At 39.9% G+C, this 20,360-nt stretch overlaps 1 protein-coding gene across 1 annotated transcript in view; it reads right to left on the reverse strand.

Moving 5' to 3' along the window:
* CACNA2D4 (calcium voltage-gated channel auxiliary subunit alpha2delta 4) overlaps positions 1-20,360 on the reverse strand; it is a 160,656-nt gene that overhangs the window by 103,393 nt on the left and 36,903 nt on the right. Inside the window, exons 14-25 of the mRNA XM_087935075.1 lie at positions 19,423-19,440; positions 17,818-17,895; positions 16,858-16,938; positions 15,377-15,451; positions 13,928-14,014; positions 13,094-13,165; positions 10,172-10,233; positions 8,276-8,343; positions 7,294-7,339; positions 6,159-6,256; positions 3,039-3,132; positions 2,166-2,261 (exon numbers count right to left, since the gene is read on the reverse strand). Coding sequence (XP_087791201.1) covers positions 2,166-2,261; positions 3,039-3,132; positions 6,159-6,256; positions 7,294-7,339; positions 8,276-8,343; positions 10,172-10,233; positions 13,094-13,165; positions 13,928-14,014; positions 15,377-15,451; positions 16,858-16,938; positions 17,818-17,895; positions 19,423-19,440 — 875 coding nt within the window. The remainder of the gene's footprint in view (positions 1-2,165; positions 2,262-3,038; positions 3,133-6,158; positions 6,257-7,293; positions 7,340-8,275; positions 8,344-10,171; positions 10,234-13,093; positions 13,166-13,927; positions 14,015-15,376; positions 15,452-16,857; positions 16,939-17,817; positions 17,896-19,422; positions 19,441-20,360) is intronic.

Below are 20,360 nucleotides of genomic sequence, written 5' to 3' on the forward strand. Positions count from 1 at the left end.
CAACATTGTGTTCATGTATTGGAGGCCTTTAGTGCAGCTTGGCTCTGGGTAAATGGACGGCTATCATTAGTTAGGAAGCTAGGTTTCATCTGGGTGCCTGGTTGGGGTGTATTTGAGCTGGAGGTATCAGGGGGGATCTGTCTGTGCCCAGGTGTTTGCCTGGCTTGTGGCGTGGAGATTTTTTTGTTTGTGAGTGCAGGCTTCCAAATAATTGACAGTCTGGTGGAATCATCTCTTCTATTCATGCTTTCTGGTCTTCAATCTCTATGGCTTCTCTGATAATTCTGTGGCTGGGGTTTTCTATAGTGGCTAGGGTTTTGGTGCCATTGAAGTTGATGCTATGACCTGTGGCTTCCATGTGTTGGACTAGTGAGGAAGTGTGTTCCAGCTTTTTGACTGCATTTTTGTGTTCATCCAGGCGGGTACTTATTCTTCTATTGGTCTGTCCAATGTATGTGGCCAGGCATGATGCACAGGGGACTTCGTATATGCCTTGGTTTTCCAGGTCGATTTTATCTTTGGGGTTTCTAAGGATGGCTGCTATTTTTCTGTGTGTTTTGAAGGCAGTCTTGATGTGATGTCTGTGCGGTATCTTACTGATTTTGTCTGTAGTACCTCTTATGTAGGGCAGGACAGCTGTTCCATGGGTCTGTTCATCTTCTAGATCTCCATTATGTCTCAGTGTGTTTTTGTGGATCAAGCCGGTGATTTTGCTTTTGTGGAAGCCGTTGGCTGTCAGTACTTTAGTCAGGGTGCATAGTTCAGTCTTTATGTGTGTCTTGTCTGCCAGGCATTTGGTTCTGGTGATTAGTGTTTTGGCCACAGAGTTTATCTGTGCTGGGTGATGGTGGGATTGGGCATTGAGGTAGCGGTTGGTGTGTGTTTCCTTCTGGTATATGGTGTGTCCTAGTGTGCCATTTGTTTTTTTGTAGATTAGTACATCTAGGAATGGTAGTTGTTTGTTTCCGTTTCCTTGGTGAAGTTGATTTTGGGGTGTGTGCTGTTTAGCTGTGTTAGGAAATTGTTTAGGTTTTCTTTTCTATGGGGCCAAATCACAAATGTGTCATCGATGTATCTTAACCATAGTTTGGGTTTGTGGGTGGCATTAGCTAGGGCTCTGGATTCGAATTCTTCCATGAACAGTTTTGCAATGATGGGTGACAATGGTGATCCCACAGGGGCTCCTTCAATTTGCTTGCATCTTTGTCCTTTGTATATGAAATATGTGTTGGTTAAGCAGTGTTCTGCTAGTTCCATGAGGTGTTTAGCTGGTCGGTATTTATTTTTGATGATTTCAAGAGTTTCTTTTATCATGACTTGAGTGAATAGTGAAACCAGGCACACAATGGGGCAAAAGCAAGAGCTATGCAGACAGTCTGGTGTATTCCCCATTATATGTCTGCTAACTCTCTTGTAATCCTCCTATCTTTTCCAATGAATGTAAATACAAACATCAATCTTCTTCTTGTTAATTACACAGTGCTCAGATGAGCACTCCAAAGGATGGGGGAGGGAAGAAAGGGAAACATAGTTGTAGTCATGTGATTTCTCACTTAGCAACTGCTTCATTTAATGACAGAGCTGCCAAACCCAATTGTGGTTGCTACATGAGGACTACCTATTTATTTATTTATTTATTTATTTATTTATTTGGAGTGGAGTCAGGGCAAATGAGTGCAGCTGAGCATTTACTGGCCAGATGCTCTTCCTGACACCTATCCGGAGTTCACAGCAGATATTTTCTCCTTGCACCCTGATAGAGAAACATCTGCTGCTGCCTAGGATTGAACTCTCAACCTTCCAAATGGGAGAGGAGCATCTTTACCTCTAGGCTATTGCACCATTCTAAATGATGACAACCTATATTATACTCAATAAATTGATCATTCACTCTTCTTCTATCCCTTAGAGGTTAGAATTTTGTGGAAAGGTCTGTTAGTGTCCCCTTCACATAAACGACAGACTACTAACCAAGACGATGTCTCCAGATGCCAGCTGTTCACAAACCATGGAGCATAGCAAGTGGAGGAGACCTGGTTACATTGTGCCTCGGTGGATGCCAAAAGGAAAACTGAGAAATTACAAGTAAGATATAGTGTTTCATAGTTATATCGGAAAGATAATAGAAGGGACATATCTCAAAAATACATATCCAAAAAACTCACTTGTTAGATAGTTTTTCAGTTCCTACATACAGGGTATTCCTCATGAGACCAGCCCGAGTTCCCATGAAGGCCATCTGCACACCATCTTCAGTTTCACTGTTGCAGAACAAAAATGAGAGTTGTATAAGCAAATGAGAGACAGAAATCCCACTGCCTTAAGAAAGTCCAAAACATTCTCACAGATCCATCTCACCCTGGGAACCCTTTTTTTGAACTATTACCATCTGGCAGACGGTACAGAATAATAAAGACAAGGACAAATAGGCTGTAAAACAGCTTCTATCCCAGGGCAGTAGCTCTTTTGAATTCTGCAGTATAGTGCAGTGTTGGTGTGGCGTCAGGGGTTTCCAGTTCAATGTGTGAAGGGTGAAGGATGTGTGTTTGTGTTTATTTTCATGGTCATGGTCATGATGTGCACTAAAGACGGTGTTTGAGTTCGTTGTATGAGATGCAGTGACAATAAAGTAAACTAAGCTAAAATAAATTAAATCATAGAAAGGTTGGTTGAATTTCCTTTGTGCCATAAGATCTCAAGCTAGGAAACAGGTCATATTTTACAGTAGTTAACCAGCTTTCTAGGCAAGATCACAAGTCCAATTTGTCTCAACAATTCTGGATAAAGCCAGATATGTACCCAAATGCCAGTGGGATCCAGGGTAAGGCCCTTCAAAGAAATGAAGACTGCAGGAAGATCCTTATGGCCAAAGGTGATAATTTGTACAATACAGGTAAAAACCAAGCTGCTGTTGATCATTGATCTATCTATTGAACTTTTTGAACACTATTTCTGGACAGGTACAGGTAGAGTACATTGCAGCAGTCTAAAGGTGGATTGTTTCAAGACGTCTCTTAGCTCAAGAAGTGTGTAATTACTTGGACATGGTGAGGGCCAAGGTCGTCCAATAAGCTTCCATAGGTGCGGTAACTACGGCATCGAAGAGAACCTGTTGAACTAACTCTTCATTACCTAGACAGGAGAAAGAACAATAAGAAAGAAAGGCAGTCACCACACAAACATTGGAGTTGAAATCCAAAGCATTTGGAGGACATAAGGATGCGGACTTGATATATGTATTTAACTGTACATGCATTTTGGACATTAATACAATTGAGAGAGTCCAGAGATATTTCACAAGAAGAGCAAAAGAGTCCTCCACTCTTCTGCTTGGAACAGAATACTCTATGCCTCCAGACTTGAAAATTTAGGCTTAAACCAACTTATAACTATGCTGCCTTCAGTCTGACCTAAATGTAGTACATAAAATTATCTGCTACAATGTCCTACCTGTCAATGACTACTTAACTTCAACCACAACAATACACGAGCACATAATAGATACAAACTTAAGTTAAACCACTCAGTGATGGGATTCAAAAATTTTTACTACTGATTCTGTGGGTGTGGCTTGGTGGGTGTGGCTTGGTGGGTGTGGCAGGGGAAGGATACTGCAAAATCCCGTTCCCTCCCCACCTATTCCCTAACCTGCTTTCCAGCTCTGTTCTCCTGTGCAGGGTAACAAAAGAAGATCCAGCCGATCAGCAGGGACTCAGGAGACAGAGAATAAATGGGGGCGGAACCAGTCAGAGGTGGTATTTGCTGGTTCTCCAAACTACTTAAAATTTCCGCTACCAGTTCTCTAGAACTGGTCAGAACCTGCTGAATACCACCTCTGAAACTGCTCCAAACTCAATTGCAGAAAATATGCTTCAGTAACAGAATTGTCAATGCATGGAATGCACTACTTGACTCTGAAGTTTCTTCCCCAAGCCCTCAAAACTTTAACCTTAGACTGCCTACTGTTGACTTCACCCCATTTCTAAGGGGTCTGTACAGGGTGTGCATAAGCGCACCAATGTGCCTACATCCTTGTCACCTTTTATTTGTACCCATTTCATGTAATCATAATCATGTTCTAATTATATCTGTTATCTATTACGTGCTTGACAAATAAAATAAATAAATAAAATTTTGAGTCTTGGGAGACAGGACAAGAGGATCAATGACATCAAACTATAACCAGGTGGCAGAAGCATCGCTTCTTTTTACATGTCTGTTTTGCATGCAACATGTGTTAAAAAGAAGCGAGGCTTTCAATTGCCCTGTTTCAGCAGCCACAGTGGTGTCATTGTAACCTCAGCAATGGGTGGTCTTGTATGGAGGTCCTGAAAGTTGAAACACTCTGAACATCCCCGTCTATCCAAAGTATATCCCTGAAGCCATCAGAGAGAATCTTGAATTGCAATAACAATGAGTCTGTTCCTAGAATTTCAATTTGGATCTTGTTTTAAACTCATTCATCCATTTCCCCACCCCTCTTTTCTCCATTTGCTCCACGGAATTATCAGGAGTTGAACTTTCATACTGAAAAATGGATGAAGCCTTGTATTAGTATACGTTTCCCTGAATCTTCAATCCAAGAAATAACTTTGCTAGTTTGGGAACGACACATGACATACTTCTCTAGGTTAGAGGCCAAATATGCCGACTCAGTAGTGGGATCCTACTTTAGTCGCTACTGGTTCGGTGGGTGATCGTGTGTGCACGTGCATAGATGCATGCACCCCTAACAAGCTGAGAGGATGAAGAAACGAAAAGCTAGGAGTGACCCTCCCAACCTCCCATGTGCTTTTCGATCTTTTATCCTCTCAGCTGATTGTCGGAGGCTTGTTTTCCTCCTCTCAGCTGATCAGAGGTCTTTTTAAGCTACCCGTTCAAGTGAACCTGTCCGAACCACTAGCATACCATCACTGTGCTGACTGGAGTAAAGCATGAAAAAGTAGTTTTGTAGGCAAATTGAATCAAGACATCAAAGAAACAGTGACCATGGGAAATATGAGTTTAGAAAGCATTAATTAATATTCAGGTGGGAGATATACCACACCTGATGTTTTTAGCTATTCAGCAATGAAATTCAAAAGCAACGTCTTTAGTTACGAGGACAGACAGTACGATCTGATGGACCAATTTGTATGAGGAATTGAATGATAAAAGGTAAATGTTGTCATCTGCTAGGTTTAATTTGAATTGAGTCGAGTTGAGGTTGCTAATTCTAATTTGCAAGTAATTTGAACATCAAGGAAGAGCCATAATGAAAGATGATTAGGCAGCATGCTGATTATATACTGTACACGTTCACCCTTTGGAAAAAAAAACAATTAAAAAGAGATATGATCGTCACCACCAATTATTTGAAAAGATGTCACAGAGTTATTGGAGCAGATTTAGTGTTTTGCTGTCTCGGAGGATAGGAGAGAATTCAGGAAACAGGATTTAGAAATTCTTGGTAGTTTGGACTGTGCCACATTGGGAAAAAGTGCCTCAAAAGATGGTGGAGGAGCTTACACCAATGCTTTTAAGCAAAGACATTTATTAAATCCTATTATAATATCTTGGAATATGGACACTGTTGAATTATACTTGGATGGACCAATCTGGCATCTTCAGAAGACTGTTCCTAACAGTTTAGACCAGGGATGTTAAATTTGATTTCATTAAGGGCCGCATCAGGCTTGTGTTTGACCTCAGGAGGGCTGGAGGGGGCATGGCCAGGAGGGCATGGCCAGCTTGACGACATTGTGTTGGGGGCACCTGTGGCCCGAGAGCTCTGTCAGCTAAAATGGCTTCCTGAGCTTCGTTTTTGACTGGGATGGCCTCCCGCAACCCACTGCTAGATAAAATAGCTCAGGAGGCTGTGCACAACCCTCATGAACTCCTCTTTCAGTTGGGATGGCCTCCTACAACCCTCTGCCAGCAAAAACAGAGCTTAGGAGGGCCACACACAGCCCTCGTGAGCTCCATTTTCACTGACAGAAGCTCCGTTTTCGCTGGCAGAGGCAGGCTGATCTTTCACTATTTCCAGGACAGCCTCATGGGCCTAAATCTAAGCACCTCACAGGCTGGATCCAGACCATGAGCCTTGAGTTTGATACCCCTGGTTCAGACAAAGGGGTTCAGAAGAACACTGCTTAATAGCTATATCTTTCCATACTCACATTCAAGGTCAGGTTCTTCTGCCGTAATAAAACGGATTACAGCTTCCAACTGACTTAGCTTCCTGTGAGCTGGATCAATATCTGTAACACAATAAATCCTGGTGGAAGGAGTACAAGAAAGAAAGAGAGAGTATTGGCACATATTCTTCTCCTTTCGGGATCCATCCTGACACACATAAGACTAAGCATAAAATATCTCACCTTTTCACTATAGAGAGAAGTTAAACAGAAAACAGTTTAGGGAAACTAACCTATGTAGCCCATGGATTATCACCCATTTTACCATATCCCAATATGGGCAATTATTTGAATTACTCTCTTATCCCAATAAAAATGTAAGAAGGTGGTCACATGGGGCATCCAGGATCAGAGCACATCCTTCATATGTGGTGCACATGCACAGCACACATGCAAAACCCTGAGGATTGAGTCTCACGATTGTCGATACCAGCTTGATTTCCTTTTTGATTCTCCACTATCTAACTTTAAAGGGGAAAAAAAAAATCAGGCAATGAGTTTATTTAGCCCCTAGGATTACCAGGTTCTGATATATACATAACAATTTAAAAAATGGTAGAGCCACTTTTTACATCTGATTAATGTTACCTAGGGATATGAACACTAGTGCTGTGCTTTGGATTTGAAAGGCAAATGGTGCTTCAAAAGGCACAGAATCACTCATGTACAATAGCACCTGTTGGTAACTCTTTAAACTAGATGTGACTTTTCTAGGGTTCCGTGACCACTCTTTGCAGCGTAATCCAGGGAAAAGACATATTTGCTTTAAGCAGTGGCAATAGATATTATCATGAGCCACTTGCAGCCACTTGCATTTTGATGCAGTTCACATCAGAATCCAAAGGATTACACAGCCCAAATGAACAGGCATGAAGATGTGAACCAGCCCTGCACCTAACTCAAGCACACGTTTAAGGCAGTGTCAATTGCTCTGGGACACAGAATTTCCCCATGTCCTTGGGGCAAAATTTTTTTCTCTGGTGTGTTTAATATCCTTTAATTGGAGAAGGTTTAGCTGAACTGAGCGGTGGCTCTTTAGCTTCTACAGAAACATTTTCTCAAGGCCTCAGTTCAACAATCCAATGCAAAGTGTTCATCTTTCCCAAATATATCTTACCACTCATTGGCTAAGGTCAAATCTGGCTGCAGAAGGTCATGCAAACCTGAAACGAAAAGGTTATGGCATCGTTATGACAGTGATTCTTCCTTTGTGGCAAACATGCTTAATACTCAAATTTTCCACAAGAAATTTTCATTTGTATTGAAGGATAGTTCAGTCTCTGTAGGATAACAGAAGTGATGGTGATGGTTAAGACATTGTATAATGGGAATTTAGTTTGGGTGGGGAAGGGAGGAATTTCCTGATTGGATAAGAGAGAGAGAGGGAGGGAGGGAGGGAGGGAGAGAGAGAAGAGAATGAATGGTGATAATATAAAACTGTAGAAAATAATGTGCTTACTTAGTCACAAAAATACCTTAAATGACTTTGATTTAGATGCAACATAGACATGAGGATTCTCAAGTACTAAATTCCAAGGTCTTAAATCATAACAGATGTTCAGATAGTGGGAATGAAGTTCAGTAAAACTGTCCCATTACTTCAATCTATTCTGAAACATCAAAGGCTGCTTTGCTTTGATACAAATATTATTCTCTAAAAGGATTGAGGCATCCTGTACTTTGTCTGATAGACAAAACCAAATAAAGGAGCAAAGGAATCCGACCGTTTGAAGCCACAGACCTCGGAACATCCATTTTGCCAAAAAGGTTACTGATGTTAGGACCAGATATAATACACAACATAGACAAAAAGGAACTACATAAACATATAGAGGGTACCTTTCCGGAAAAAAAATTTGGGTGGTGATAAATTTTCAAATTTTATTAGTACTTTACTGCTCCCCCTCCAAATATGCAGGAAGCTGAGTTCAGCTTTTTAATAATTGTTTTCTACTCTATCAGGTTAGCAAATGAATACCTAAAGAGAGATGGAGAAGGTAGCCAAAGAAAAACACCATTAAAACCTAACTAGGGTACAAGAAAGTTTTCTCCAATGTTTCTCATACAAGACTTTTACAAAAGTGTGTCATATAACCAACCTTCTTCCGCTGAAGTGTCCCCAAGCAGCACATATTCCCCATGTCCTCGTGACAGAACAATTCCCAAGCTGCGAGTTGCGGTGGACAAGGGGGGACAATAAGGAAATAAAACAGAATATTATGAAGGTCTACCTCAGTTTTCACTGGTGTGGCATTAAAAAGATAAAGGTTTCCCTATCCAGTTGATCCTGACTCTAGGGCATAGTACTTCCTGTTTCTTGGCTGAGGGTTCCAGCGTTGTTGAATTTCTGTGGTCATGTGGCCAGCATGGTTATATGCCAAAGGTGCATGGAATAGTGATACTTTCCCACCAAAGTAGTATCTCTTTAGCCACTTGCACTTCCATGCCTCTTGAACTGCTACATGGGCAGGAGCTGGAGCAAGTAATGAGAGGTCACCCCACTGCGTAAAACTCGGGTCTCAAACCTGGGCTGTCAACTCTTCAGCTGACAAGTTCAGCATCTTTGCTGAACTATCGTGCCCCATTATCCAGATGCACTAACACTGAAATCACAGAATTCCCAGCCAACTTACCATTTAAAACAGAAAAACAATAAAATGGAAAATTAGAGCATCCAAACAATGTTATTCCATATAACAAAATACTAATAGGTTCTTATTTTTAAGCCACGAGAGAACCATTATGTTTTAAAGATTTCTGGAATGACAAATTTTGGTGGGATATATCATTCCAGAGGAAAGATGCTTCTTAGGTCCTGACAGTGGGTATTATTTGATTGAAAGGACCTGAATTGTGCAGATTTTGCTTAATCTTATTAGATGGGCAGCAATCCTGGGCGATAGGTGATCCCTCAAATAACCTGGCCTGTTACATGAAGGGCTTTATAACAGTGGTGGGATTCAAATTTTTTTTACTACTGGTTCTCTGGGCATGGCTTGGTGAGCGTGGCATGGCTTGGTGGGAGTGGCAGGGGACAGATACTGTAAAATCTCCATTCCCACCCCACTCCAATAACCTGCTTTCCAGCTCCATTCTCCTTTGCAGTTGCAACAAAAGAAGACCCAACTGATCAGCTGGGATTTGGGAGGCAGAGAAAAGATGGGGGAGGGCTAGTCAGAGATGGTTTTTGCCGGTTGTCTGAACTACTCAAAAATTCCACTACTGGTTCTCCAGAACTGGTCAGAACCTGCTGAATACCACCTCTGCTTTATAAGTGATAACCTTGAATTGTACCCAGGACTCCACCACCCTTCCCTTTTTCCTCCACCATGAATTCTCAAAGACTTTTTATTGGCACATATAACAATTGAATTTTTTGGACCTTCATCATCTACAGCATCTTGAAATTCTCTTAATGAATTTGGTTCTATTTCCACAGGTATGAAAAATGGATTTACTAAGTGAGTGAACTGGACGACTCAAACTTGAATTAATTCATTTTTTTCTCTCCATAAGTCTTCCATAAAGAAATGGCGCCTCCAGAAGCTGTTCCTTTTCAGAGCCTTTCCTATGGCTTCAGAAATTAAATTCTCATTCTTTCTTCCTTTTACTCTCTTACTTGTTGCTATTTTTTTTTAAAAAAAGCCTACTGTATCAGCCTAATGCATCTGTTTTATTTCTTTTGATATCCTGGTATCATCCAGGTATAATTGGATAATTGGATTATATAATATAATTATATAAACAATATAAAAAGTATAACTGGATTATAGTTCCCAAGTTTACCAGCCAACAGAGTCACTGGTCATGCCATTTGGGAATTTTGGACCTTATAATCTCAAACTATTTTGATGGCATCCAGTTGATGAAGGTTGACCAAATGAATTGACTTGACCCTGCAAGATCCTGGGTGGAATAATCTTATCGTTACCTAAGGCTGTCTGAATAATAATGCAACAAATTTAATTTGATCTTCTCCAGAATTTGTCACTCACCTAAATGGCGTGCCACTGATATGAGTGAAGAAATAGTCATTAGTAAGGAACAGAATCCTTTTCTGAGAAAAGAAAAAAAAAAAATATCAGGAATGCTAAACTGTAACTGCAGGAAAAAACATACATCTTAAACATAGACACAGGCACAGACACACATAGACACAGACAGAGAGAAAATGACGCAACCAGAGCAGGAAATGTAGTTTGTCTTTCACAACTGCTTACTCACTACTTCTTGTTAACAAAGTTGGCATGTAAAAAGAAAGGCTGCTCTATATCTGTAACTAAGGCAAGTTTTTTTTTAAATTGGGGGCGATGGGTGGGAATGGGAAGGATGCAAATGGAATTTGCATCACCTACTGCACCGTTCTGTTTGCATCACCTACTGCAATATTCCAGCATCTTTGCACAGCACACTGGCCATTTTGTGATTAGCTGTGGTACATAATACGGTTTTAGCACTGTATGTCTTGATACATGACTTGATGAGCATTGTACTTCTTATCAGACTATCAGATGGACTTGGGGGAAAAAAAAAGACTGGCCACAGCCTTCAAGGCTGTTCTGACCCTGCTTTAATGTCCTTGAAATACGTTACACAGATCGATGCCTAGCAGCTGGGCTACATGAAATGACAGATAGGCTTGAGATGGAAGTGTGACAGAGAAGGTGACAAGCGGTAGGATAACCATCTCGGTCCTTGTAGCTGCAGTCACGTGGGATGCTTTTCTTTTCTCCTTCACCTAAATATCACCCTTCTCTTTTGCTATTAAACCACCAATCCCCATCTAGTACAACGACAGCAGGCATCAAAAGAGTTGAGGCTAAATTGTTCATGCTTTGGAAAGGCAGATCGATCCTGGAGGCAGTTATATGAGCTGGCTGCCAGCTGAGCGTTTCAAAAAACATCTCAGCTAGCTTATTTAATTAGCCAAGCATGGCCAGCCTAATAGTCTCAAAAAAAAGAAAAAGAAAAGAAATCTGTGTGAGTTGCCATATAAATGTTGAGTGGCTTCTCCATTTTTTGTAGTGCTGGATAGGAAATAGCGTGGCTTAAATGACCACTATAATATTCCCTCCAGGGGTCCCAAGCCCCGCTGCTTTTCTATTGCTGTTAACATTTGATTTGTTTTTATGATTCCTAGCTGCTACAAGGTCACAGCAAGCGTCAGCATCTAAACAACTCAGCTGATTTAGAAAAAAAGCTAAGCAGGACCAGGTCCAGCTGGGACATGGATTGGAGACCACTCAGAAATCAAGGGTCTCTAGGATAGAGTGGAAAATGGAAGGGAAAATGGGGGGGGGATTCCAAGGCGGTGGCAATGCTGCCAAGAAAAGTGCACAAACATAGCCATGGAGTCAACATTTTGGATTCAAAGAACACCAAGAAAATCACAATGGATTTATATTTATTTTAAGCATATCCACAGGCAGTAGTACTAAGGTGCCTATTTTACACAGACATACACACCCTGCATGGGGCAGAATTTCTTCATTCTACTTTTTCTCCTTCAGTATAGTTTTTGTCTGAATATTGAGGGGTGAACTGGTGAACTGTTTGATGCATTTAAGCTTTGCCCTGAAACTTGATCTGTTTTTCCCTTTTTAAAACAGTCTTAATGTTGATTAATGCAGTCAAAGTGGCACTTCGTATAGCCTGAACACTTACAATATTAAAGAAATGGCAAACAGTCTCAAGTATTTGGGGGGCAGGAAGTGGACGTAATATAAACAAGAGTGAATGAAATGTCTCCACGGACCCTGCTTTGCTAACTTTAAAATAATTTTCAGTGCAATTGGAAAGGGGAGGAATATAAACTTAAAAAATCAATTCCGTGGAGGGTGTGAAATTTAGATGGAGCAGAGAAGCAAAGCATGAAGAGGTTAAGAAAGGCTAGTGGGGCAAGAGAGATAAATCAATGTTCGTTTTTAGAGTACCGACATATATTTATTCAACTCTTATTTCTGGTTACACAGGCAGACTTTAGTGGATTTTCTATCATTTCAGAACCTCTATACATTTATAGAATAGAATAAAATTTATTTAACTTAAGAGGGCAGCTGGCCAAAGAAATCATATCAATGCAGGCATGTTAGAGACTCCATGGAAAACTTTCCAACTCTCTTGAAGAAAGGGTATGTGCCTCCAGTTTAAGAGATGCAGGTGAAAATAATAATAATTGAAAACCCAATTCATGATGAGATGAAGGAGCAATAATGACAAAAGACTAAAAGACGTGAAGGGAGAGCTATCAAGGGGCCAACAAATGTCACATGGCATTTAATGATGAGAGATTTAATTTAGGAAATGCCATGATGCCTAAATTCATTAATAGAAAAGTGTAAAACATTTCATTTGTACAGAACAAAATGGAAAGAAAGATGTTGAAGCCTCTCCTTTTAATGTGCAATTGCACAATTGCTGCACCCATATTGCCTTTTTTGACCCTTCGTGGACGCCTCTGCTCTGAACTCTTGATATGCACACTTAAACAAGATCTGCTAGAACCCAAGTCTCCAGAAAGTTAGGAAACATTTTCATTCTGGAATCTACACTCTTCAAATACCACTGGATTTTAATGGATCATACATTTCTGCAGCAGCTACGGATAAATTAAGCCTCTGTTGATGACAACTATGACTAAAATGGCTATGCTCCCTTTACATCTTTTTTCTGCCTCCTAGGAAAACTCTGTGTTTGATGGAGAGAGAATGAAGATATGGCTGAGGTTTATACGTATTTCCAAAACAGCCTTTATGATTTCAGGCTTTGAATTCTCCTGCCATTGTCATGTATCCAATGAAGCTAATCTAGTTAAGCTGATTTGTTTGGGGGATTTTAGGATAGTTTCATGCATTTAACCTTTTGAAATGTTCACTTTTCTGAATTGCATGGTTTTTAATCTATAACTAAATACTCACTCCTTTATCCACGGGCACCTTCACATCCATGGACAAATAACCAGTTTCTCCATTGATCATTGCCGTTCGTAACTGCGGAAAGGAACAGGGCTTCATTAAAATATGTACAGTAGTTGGCTCAGGACCACTGGCCACTGACAATTTAGGTATAAATATTTTACCCCTTTGTGTTTAGCTAAATGACGAGGTGGCTCAGTGGCTAAGATGCTGAGTTTGTCGATCAGAAAGGTCAGCAGTTCGGCGGTTCGAATCCCTAGCATCGCGTAATGGAGTAAGCTCCCATTACTTGTCCCAGCTTCTGCCAACCTAGCAGTTCGAAAGCATGTAAAAATGCAAGTAGAAAAATAGGGACCACTTTAGTGGGAAGGTAACAGTGTTCCGTGCACCTTCGGCATTTAGTCATGCTGACCACATGACCACGGAGATGTATTTGGACAGCGCTGGCTCTTTGGCTTTGTAACGGAGATGAGCGCCATCCCCTAGAGCCAGAAATGACTAGCACCTTAAATAATATACAGGTTGGGTTGTAATCCTATACTGATTCAGGGAAGCAACTGTCATGACTAATGTGTTGGATTAGAACTGGGAGATTTTGAAGTAAGAACAATTGGCTGCAACGGATTGGTTCAACTGATTGTTCTTCTATATGTGTGTATTTTTTCCGTATCTTTCACTGATTATTTGCATCATCTTGTGCTTGTTCTTACTTTGTTGCATGTTGCCCATTGTCAATAGACAGACTAGTTGTCAATATTCCTATGATTTGCTAGGAACTTTATGGATGAATTGGCCAGGGAGGGGTAATGCGCACAAACCCTGCAATCAGGCACTTACAGTTTCATTTACATCTTCCCATTCTACTTCAGAAAGATCGACACTGTTGTAATTGGGTTTGGGCTTCAGCTTTTTCCCTTCTTTGTACTGGAATATTGAGGGAAAAAAAAGACAGACAAGTTAGGAAGATATACTTTTTTTTCTCAAGGAAACACACACATCCCTCTCTCTAGCTGATTAAACAGTGTTTGTGTCTATTGTTGAAAGATGTTCTAGGTCACAAGTGTCAAACTTGATTGCGTCATGTGACATATTGTGAAGTTTTTGCCTTTGCGGAACTGGGGTGAGCGTGGCCTGCATGTGACACATCCAGCCTACAGGCTGCCAGTTTAACACCCCTGTTCTGGGTGTTATTAGGAGCTGTGGTGGCACAGTGGTTAGAAAGCAGGACTGCAGGGCTAACTGACTGCTCACTCCAGGAGTTCAGTCAACTGGTTGTAATTCAGGTGATTGGCCTGAATCACATGATCGCAACAGTCATCTTCCAAGCTAAATCAATTGAGGAAACTAGATATGCTTAATGACCATGTAATTCATATAATAGCCACAATAAAAATAATCATAAAACCAGTGATTTAATGACTCTCTTAACAACCACATTGCTTAACAACTGAAATTCCAGTCCTAATTGTGGTTGTAAATTGAAGATTTCCTGTAGCATATTTGAACAAATTATGTTTCCAACAGCTCAAATCAGAAATGATGAGCAGCGACAAGAAGCAGAGCAATAATACAGAAATGATAATATGTTTTACTGTTTTAATTCAGATATAAATTTCAATATTGTAAGCATATAGGTAATCTAGACAGCTTGGCATTTATTGTATCATTTGTATTCTTTTTCTAATGGGGATATTTATTGCATGCTTGTAATGAAAGCAAAGAAAATATAAACTAAGATAAAATATAAAAAGTGAAAAAAGTTCTCGAGGAGAACTTTAAATCTTACATTTTGGGCAGAATAAGTATGTAATGAAAAGGTACCTTGGAGAAAATGGAATATTCAGCCAGTCAACATAATTAGATAGCTGGATTTGGAGCCTTGACATTTAAGTCAAAGTGACATAAAAATAAAATTTAATAATACAGGTAAGTTACCTACTAAAGTTACCTGAGGTCCAAATTCCATTGTCACCAGTGATACTTTTGCTGATGCAATGGGATCCACTGCATATAAAGGTTCATGATAGGCCTTTGATTTGACACTTGAACGGTGCCATTTAGGAGTTTGAATGGATATTGAATAGATGTTGGGTTCATTGGAAAAGAAAACTAACACTCAAGAACTGCCATTAGAAAAAGACAACCATCCAATAGTGGCTTAATGTCACTGTGGGATAGCACAAATCTAGGTAGCTGATGACCCTGTGCATTAGTGAACTGGAGGTTCTAAAATGACACAAACTAAACAGAAATCCCAGAAAATCTAGGGTTTCTTTAGGTACTTACCAGTGGCCGGAGGTCGGGATGAGACAGAATGTAGCCATTGTTAGTAATTAGAAAGGCATATCCATGGATACCCAGCTTGAAATAAACGCATTAAAACAATTAGATGTATTCATTTTATTTATTTATTTTTATTTTGCAAGAGGGAAAGTTGCAGAACCCATCCCACAAAACTGTGGACTGGTTGATTAGTATGTACATTATCATTTCTTGGTTTGAGCATTTGGTATAAAATCTTAACTCTTCAAGATATTTCTTTAATTTTTATTTTATTTATCTGTGATTTATATTTCATATTTCTAAACCACCCTCCTCCCTCAAATTATCTTGCTGTGTATGAGGCTCTCAGATGCCCTTCTCTCTTAACATGGATTAAAATCTGAATCAAGAGACTTAAGGAACATAAGAAGCTGCCAATAAATCAGAATATTTGTTAATCAAGCCAAAATTCTTGTATCTAATTGGCAGTGGCTCCTTGCAAGGATTTCTTCCAAATTTGCTTACTGAATATTTCCCCACTCAAACTGAATAGAGCCAGCTCACTCATAACCCTCAAGCAGTATATTCAGAAAGATTCGTTTTTATGTTCAGACCCTAGCTCAGGAGTGTCAAACTCAATTTCATTGAGGGTCGCATCTGGGCTGTGGTTGACCTCAGGAGGGGGTCGTGGCCAATTGGCTGGATGTGACCGACTGGGTGGGCATGGCCAGCTTGTCACCTCTCACTGGGTGTGGTTGATTCAGTGGACGTGGCTGACTGGGTGGGCGTGGCCAGCTTGACGGCACTTCCCAAACTATTGGCATGTTTCCTCTTCACATTGGGTAGACCAAGCTGAAGCCACGCTGACCCGATCTTTCCCCTTTACACTGGGTAGACCAGACCGAAGTCATGGTGGATGGTCTGATGTTTCCTCTTTGTACTGGGTAGACCAGGCCGAACCCATACTGGCCCAATGTTTTCTCTTCTGGGCTGAAGCCACACCGGCCCTTTATATTTTCCAGGATGGCCCCACAGGCCAGATCCGACCACATCATGGGCTGGATCCAGCCTTGTGTTTGACACCCCTGCTCTAGCTACTACCTTTGTAATATTTCATCTCTCCTCCACAGTGCCTTGCTCTGAGGGTTCCTCAGATCAAGAAATAAGAATGTGGAACCAGTCTGAACACAGTGCTGGCCCTGATACTATGTTTTTAAGAATCTCAGAGAAGCATCAAATCTTTATAGTAAGGCATGAGAGACATGTTTTCTTAGTTGTGGGACTTTCCCTTGAAAGGGAGTAGTAGTAACAGAGAGTTTCAAAGGCATAAATGTAGTCTTCAGACACGCTGGGAATGTGAAAATCTTTCGAACTAATGAACATCTTTACTTCTTGTAGCATGCAGTAACTGAAGCAGTTTTCTGTCATTATGGTGGGATGAAGATTTCTTTTGGGATTGCTGCACTTTTAAAGACCAGACCATTTCTCATGATTTCAGTTCTTACTTTGTATCGCGGAGCCAACTTCAGGAGTTCTCTCAGTGGAACGTCAGACCCTATTACACCCAGAAGGATGCCATGCGATCTCTGAAAAATTGAAAATGAAAACCAGGAATCTTTTGTTTCTTTCTCCTTGTACCGAAATCAATATAATCATTTTGTCATTATGTTGGTTTTCATCATTTGCATTGATTAGTGCGACAAAATATTTAGATGGAGGGATAAAAAGGAATAGAAATGGGTTAAATATTCCATTCTCTTGTGTAAGCTATAGTGTAGATGCTAATAAAAAGAGATTATAAATTCTCTAAGACTAATAATTTCAAAAGAAAACAGAGAGGCGGGACTGCATTCCTTTTCTTAATTTGTCCAACAAAGAGAATAGTTCTTTCACTAGTTTTAAAATATTTGTTTCTTAATTTTTTTTTAATTCTGTTTTTAACCAAAAGAAAGCTATTGTATCTCACACATACATTGGTAGATAACTGCATACCATTTTTCAGTACTTTTGCTATCAAATTTTGTTTGCAAGACTTCAGAAGTTCTAGAGAGGCCATAAAAGAGAGTTAGGGCCATACGGAGATGCAGGCTATAGCTTTCCTATTTGACTTATTTTTAAATGCACTCTTTAAAATGTTTTCATTTATTTAACATGCTGTAGTTATACAGAGTTTTAAGAAGTAATAATGCACACATCTGGAGATTTGTTAAAGCTCTGTCAGACTGGTCTACCTACCTCACTAGATAGACCAGACCAAGAAATCAATTCCATAGGAAAACTAAAACATCTAAAAATTATCTAACTGTTCTGGTCTTAAAACACATTTTATTTCTCACAACCCTTGGAGGTTATGTATCTTCGTCATGTTCCTTACTCTCTACAAGCTCCAACAAACAAAGTTTAAATTTTGCAAACCATCCTCTTATCTTGCTCCAAATGGAGGTTGTCTAGAAAATGATGCTTACCGTTTCATTCTTTTTGCTGAAGACAGGCATAGCTACTGTTGTCATAAGCAAGAGACTTTGAGCTTGAGAGGCAAAGAGCTACCAGATAGAAAAAGAGCAGCAGATTAGCTGTTGGAAGAGTAATTGGCAGGAGAAGCACAAATCCTTTGAATTAAATAGCAGGAAAGCACAATGAAAACAGTGTGCACTAAAAATACTAGCTATGCAAGAGGACAAGAAGAATATGATACGTAGGGGAAAGACATGAACCTAAGACATGTTTTGCCAATAATACCTTCATATAGTCAAGGTAGATAAGATCATAAAGGAAGTTTAACATGTGACTGCACTTCTTCATATCCAGGTTAACATGGCATTGTTAGAGATATAGCTAAAGCCTGTGAACCACTTACCCAGACATAACAGATTGTAAATGTGCTTACACACAGTAACATTCAAACTCATATTCAGGGTTCAAATGCAAATGGGTTGGGGTTGGAGTTGAAAACAAGGGATATACTCCACAAGGAACATGGGCTTACATGGAAGATGGTTCATCAACAAGTTGGGAGAAATAATCATAAGTTGTGTGAAATGGACAAAGGCATCACAAGGTAGAGATGGAGAGATGGGAGGGAGAGGAGGGAGGGGAGGGAGAGATGGCTTTGCAGCCTCAAAAGAAGAAAAAAAACATTTATCTAAGCCTAGGCCTACAGCTCTCTTCTAGTCAATTCAACGGAAGTTTCACCCATTTTACCCTAGAGGACTTCAAAGACTCATTAGATGAATCCAAAAATCTAGAATAAGAGCCAACTATATGGAAAGTCCTGGGTGGCATGAAGGCAACTGCATCATTCCAGTCACATATGAAAACAACCAGTATGGAGAGGAATCCTTCCTCTGTTGAGAATAATATATTGCTATTATTCTTAATAGCTGTACATAGCACTATCTTCCATGAATGTCAAGTTTCACTGTTGCATCATCTATTACAACATTTTATGGTATTCAGTTCCACAGATTAATTTTCTGCTAGCCATCCTAAACATTAGTTCAGTGGACATTATTAACAGGTTGAGCATGGATATTCAATAACTAAAATATAGGTGGCCATCCTGTTGTGGTACTAAATATTTATAATTGTGAGAACACTTCCTCTATTACTATCTCAAACAAATTATGTTACTTCTATTTCATATTCAGAGGGAGCCTTTTCTAATGCTAAAATCCCATTATGGATATTGTATAATCTTAACAATTATTTCAAGATGCAGCACTATAGTTGCATAATTATCTGCATGTCTAGACAGAAATAAGTACCATAAAATTCAGTGTAAGTGAGCACCAAATTGCAGTCAAATCCATTCAATGAATCTAGAATAAGCCACAATTCAAACAGGGGACCTTCAGTCCATGAGCTATGCTCTGCAATACTATTCCATGACACAATACAACACATACAAATACATCCAGAAGTATGTTATCTGCTTCTTTCCCATATTGCATTGTTCAGTCACCACTGTATTATCATCTGGATGTATGGTAAGCTACAAAGTAATCTAATATACAACACAGCAATCCACATAAAAAAGAGTGAATGTTCACAAAATACAACTAGGTTGTTACCTCCTCGAATTGTGGCAGCTAGTGAGAAATGTGGATGGCATTAATGAATGGACCGGACAGAACAGATGAATAAGCCAAACAAACATGCAACAAGTAACACAGACAATGCAAATGAGAAGAATGTAAGGGCAAGTAAAAGCATCACATAGTTTTTAGGTAGCAACAGTCAAGAATCAACACTCAATAAAATAAATACAAGGTCACTCTGCTGATAATCTTAACTAAATTGGAAAAGAGATTTCTTTTATAACTTGGTTCCAAGAAATGTTCAGCCTTGCTCTCTGAATTCAAAAATATCTTCTCATCTATTTAGGATCAGCTTCAAGTCTGAGATGGCCAAGGCACAGTATGGTAGGGTGGGACCAACTTTTTAAACTGTTGGCTCTTGTAAGCCCTTCAACTGGTTGTGGACAGTAGCAGCAAGTAACTGGGAACACACTAAACCATATACCATTCAGAATTGGAGGTGTTAACCAATGCCAGTATCAAGATTGTTGATGCTCTGCCTTACTATTTGACATATAAAGAAGGCCCATGTATATGTAGCAACCACCAGGCAAGAATAACGTTTCCTTGAGATGAACTTGGTTCCTTGTGATTTGATGGGGCCATTTTTACTTGGGGGACAGTTCAAAATGGTTCATTGTTGCTCTCTTCCTGGATTTATTTTTATTTCCTAGACTAACCTATAAGCCTGGTGCTTCCCAATGGTCTCCTATTGAAATCCTAACAAGGGCCAACTTGTTTATCTTCCTAAGACATGGCTAGGTGCTGCCCAGCCAAACATGGCTATAGATGCTGCCACTTAGATGCTCAGGCTTTTTTTGCTAAGAGTGGATAAATGTACCTGAGAAATTTTAGCCTTATACAAAACGATATACGTTCCTATGAGAACCCTCTAAAACTGTACTGAATTTCAACTTGAGGAAAAATGTAAG

The sequence above is a fragment of the Pseudonaja textilis genome, chromosome 5 (genome assembly GCF_049901715.1).
Source record: "Pseudonaja textilis isolate UNSWEBS1 chromosome 5, rPseTex1.2, whole genome shotgun sequence".
NCBI classification, from domain to species: domain Eukaryota; kingdom Metazoa; phylum Chordata; class Lepidosauria; order Squamata; family Elapidae; genus Pseudonaja; species Pseudonaja textilis.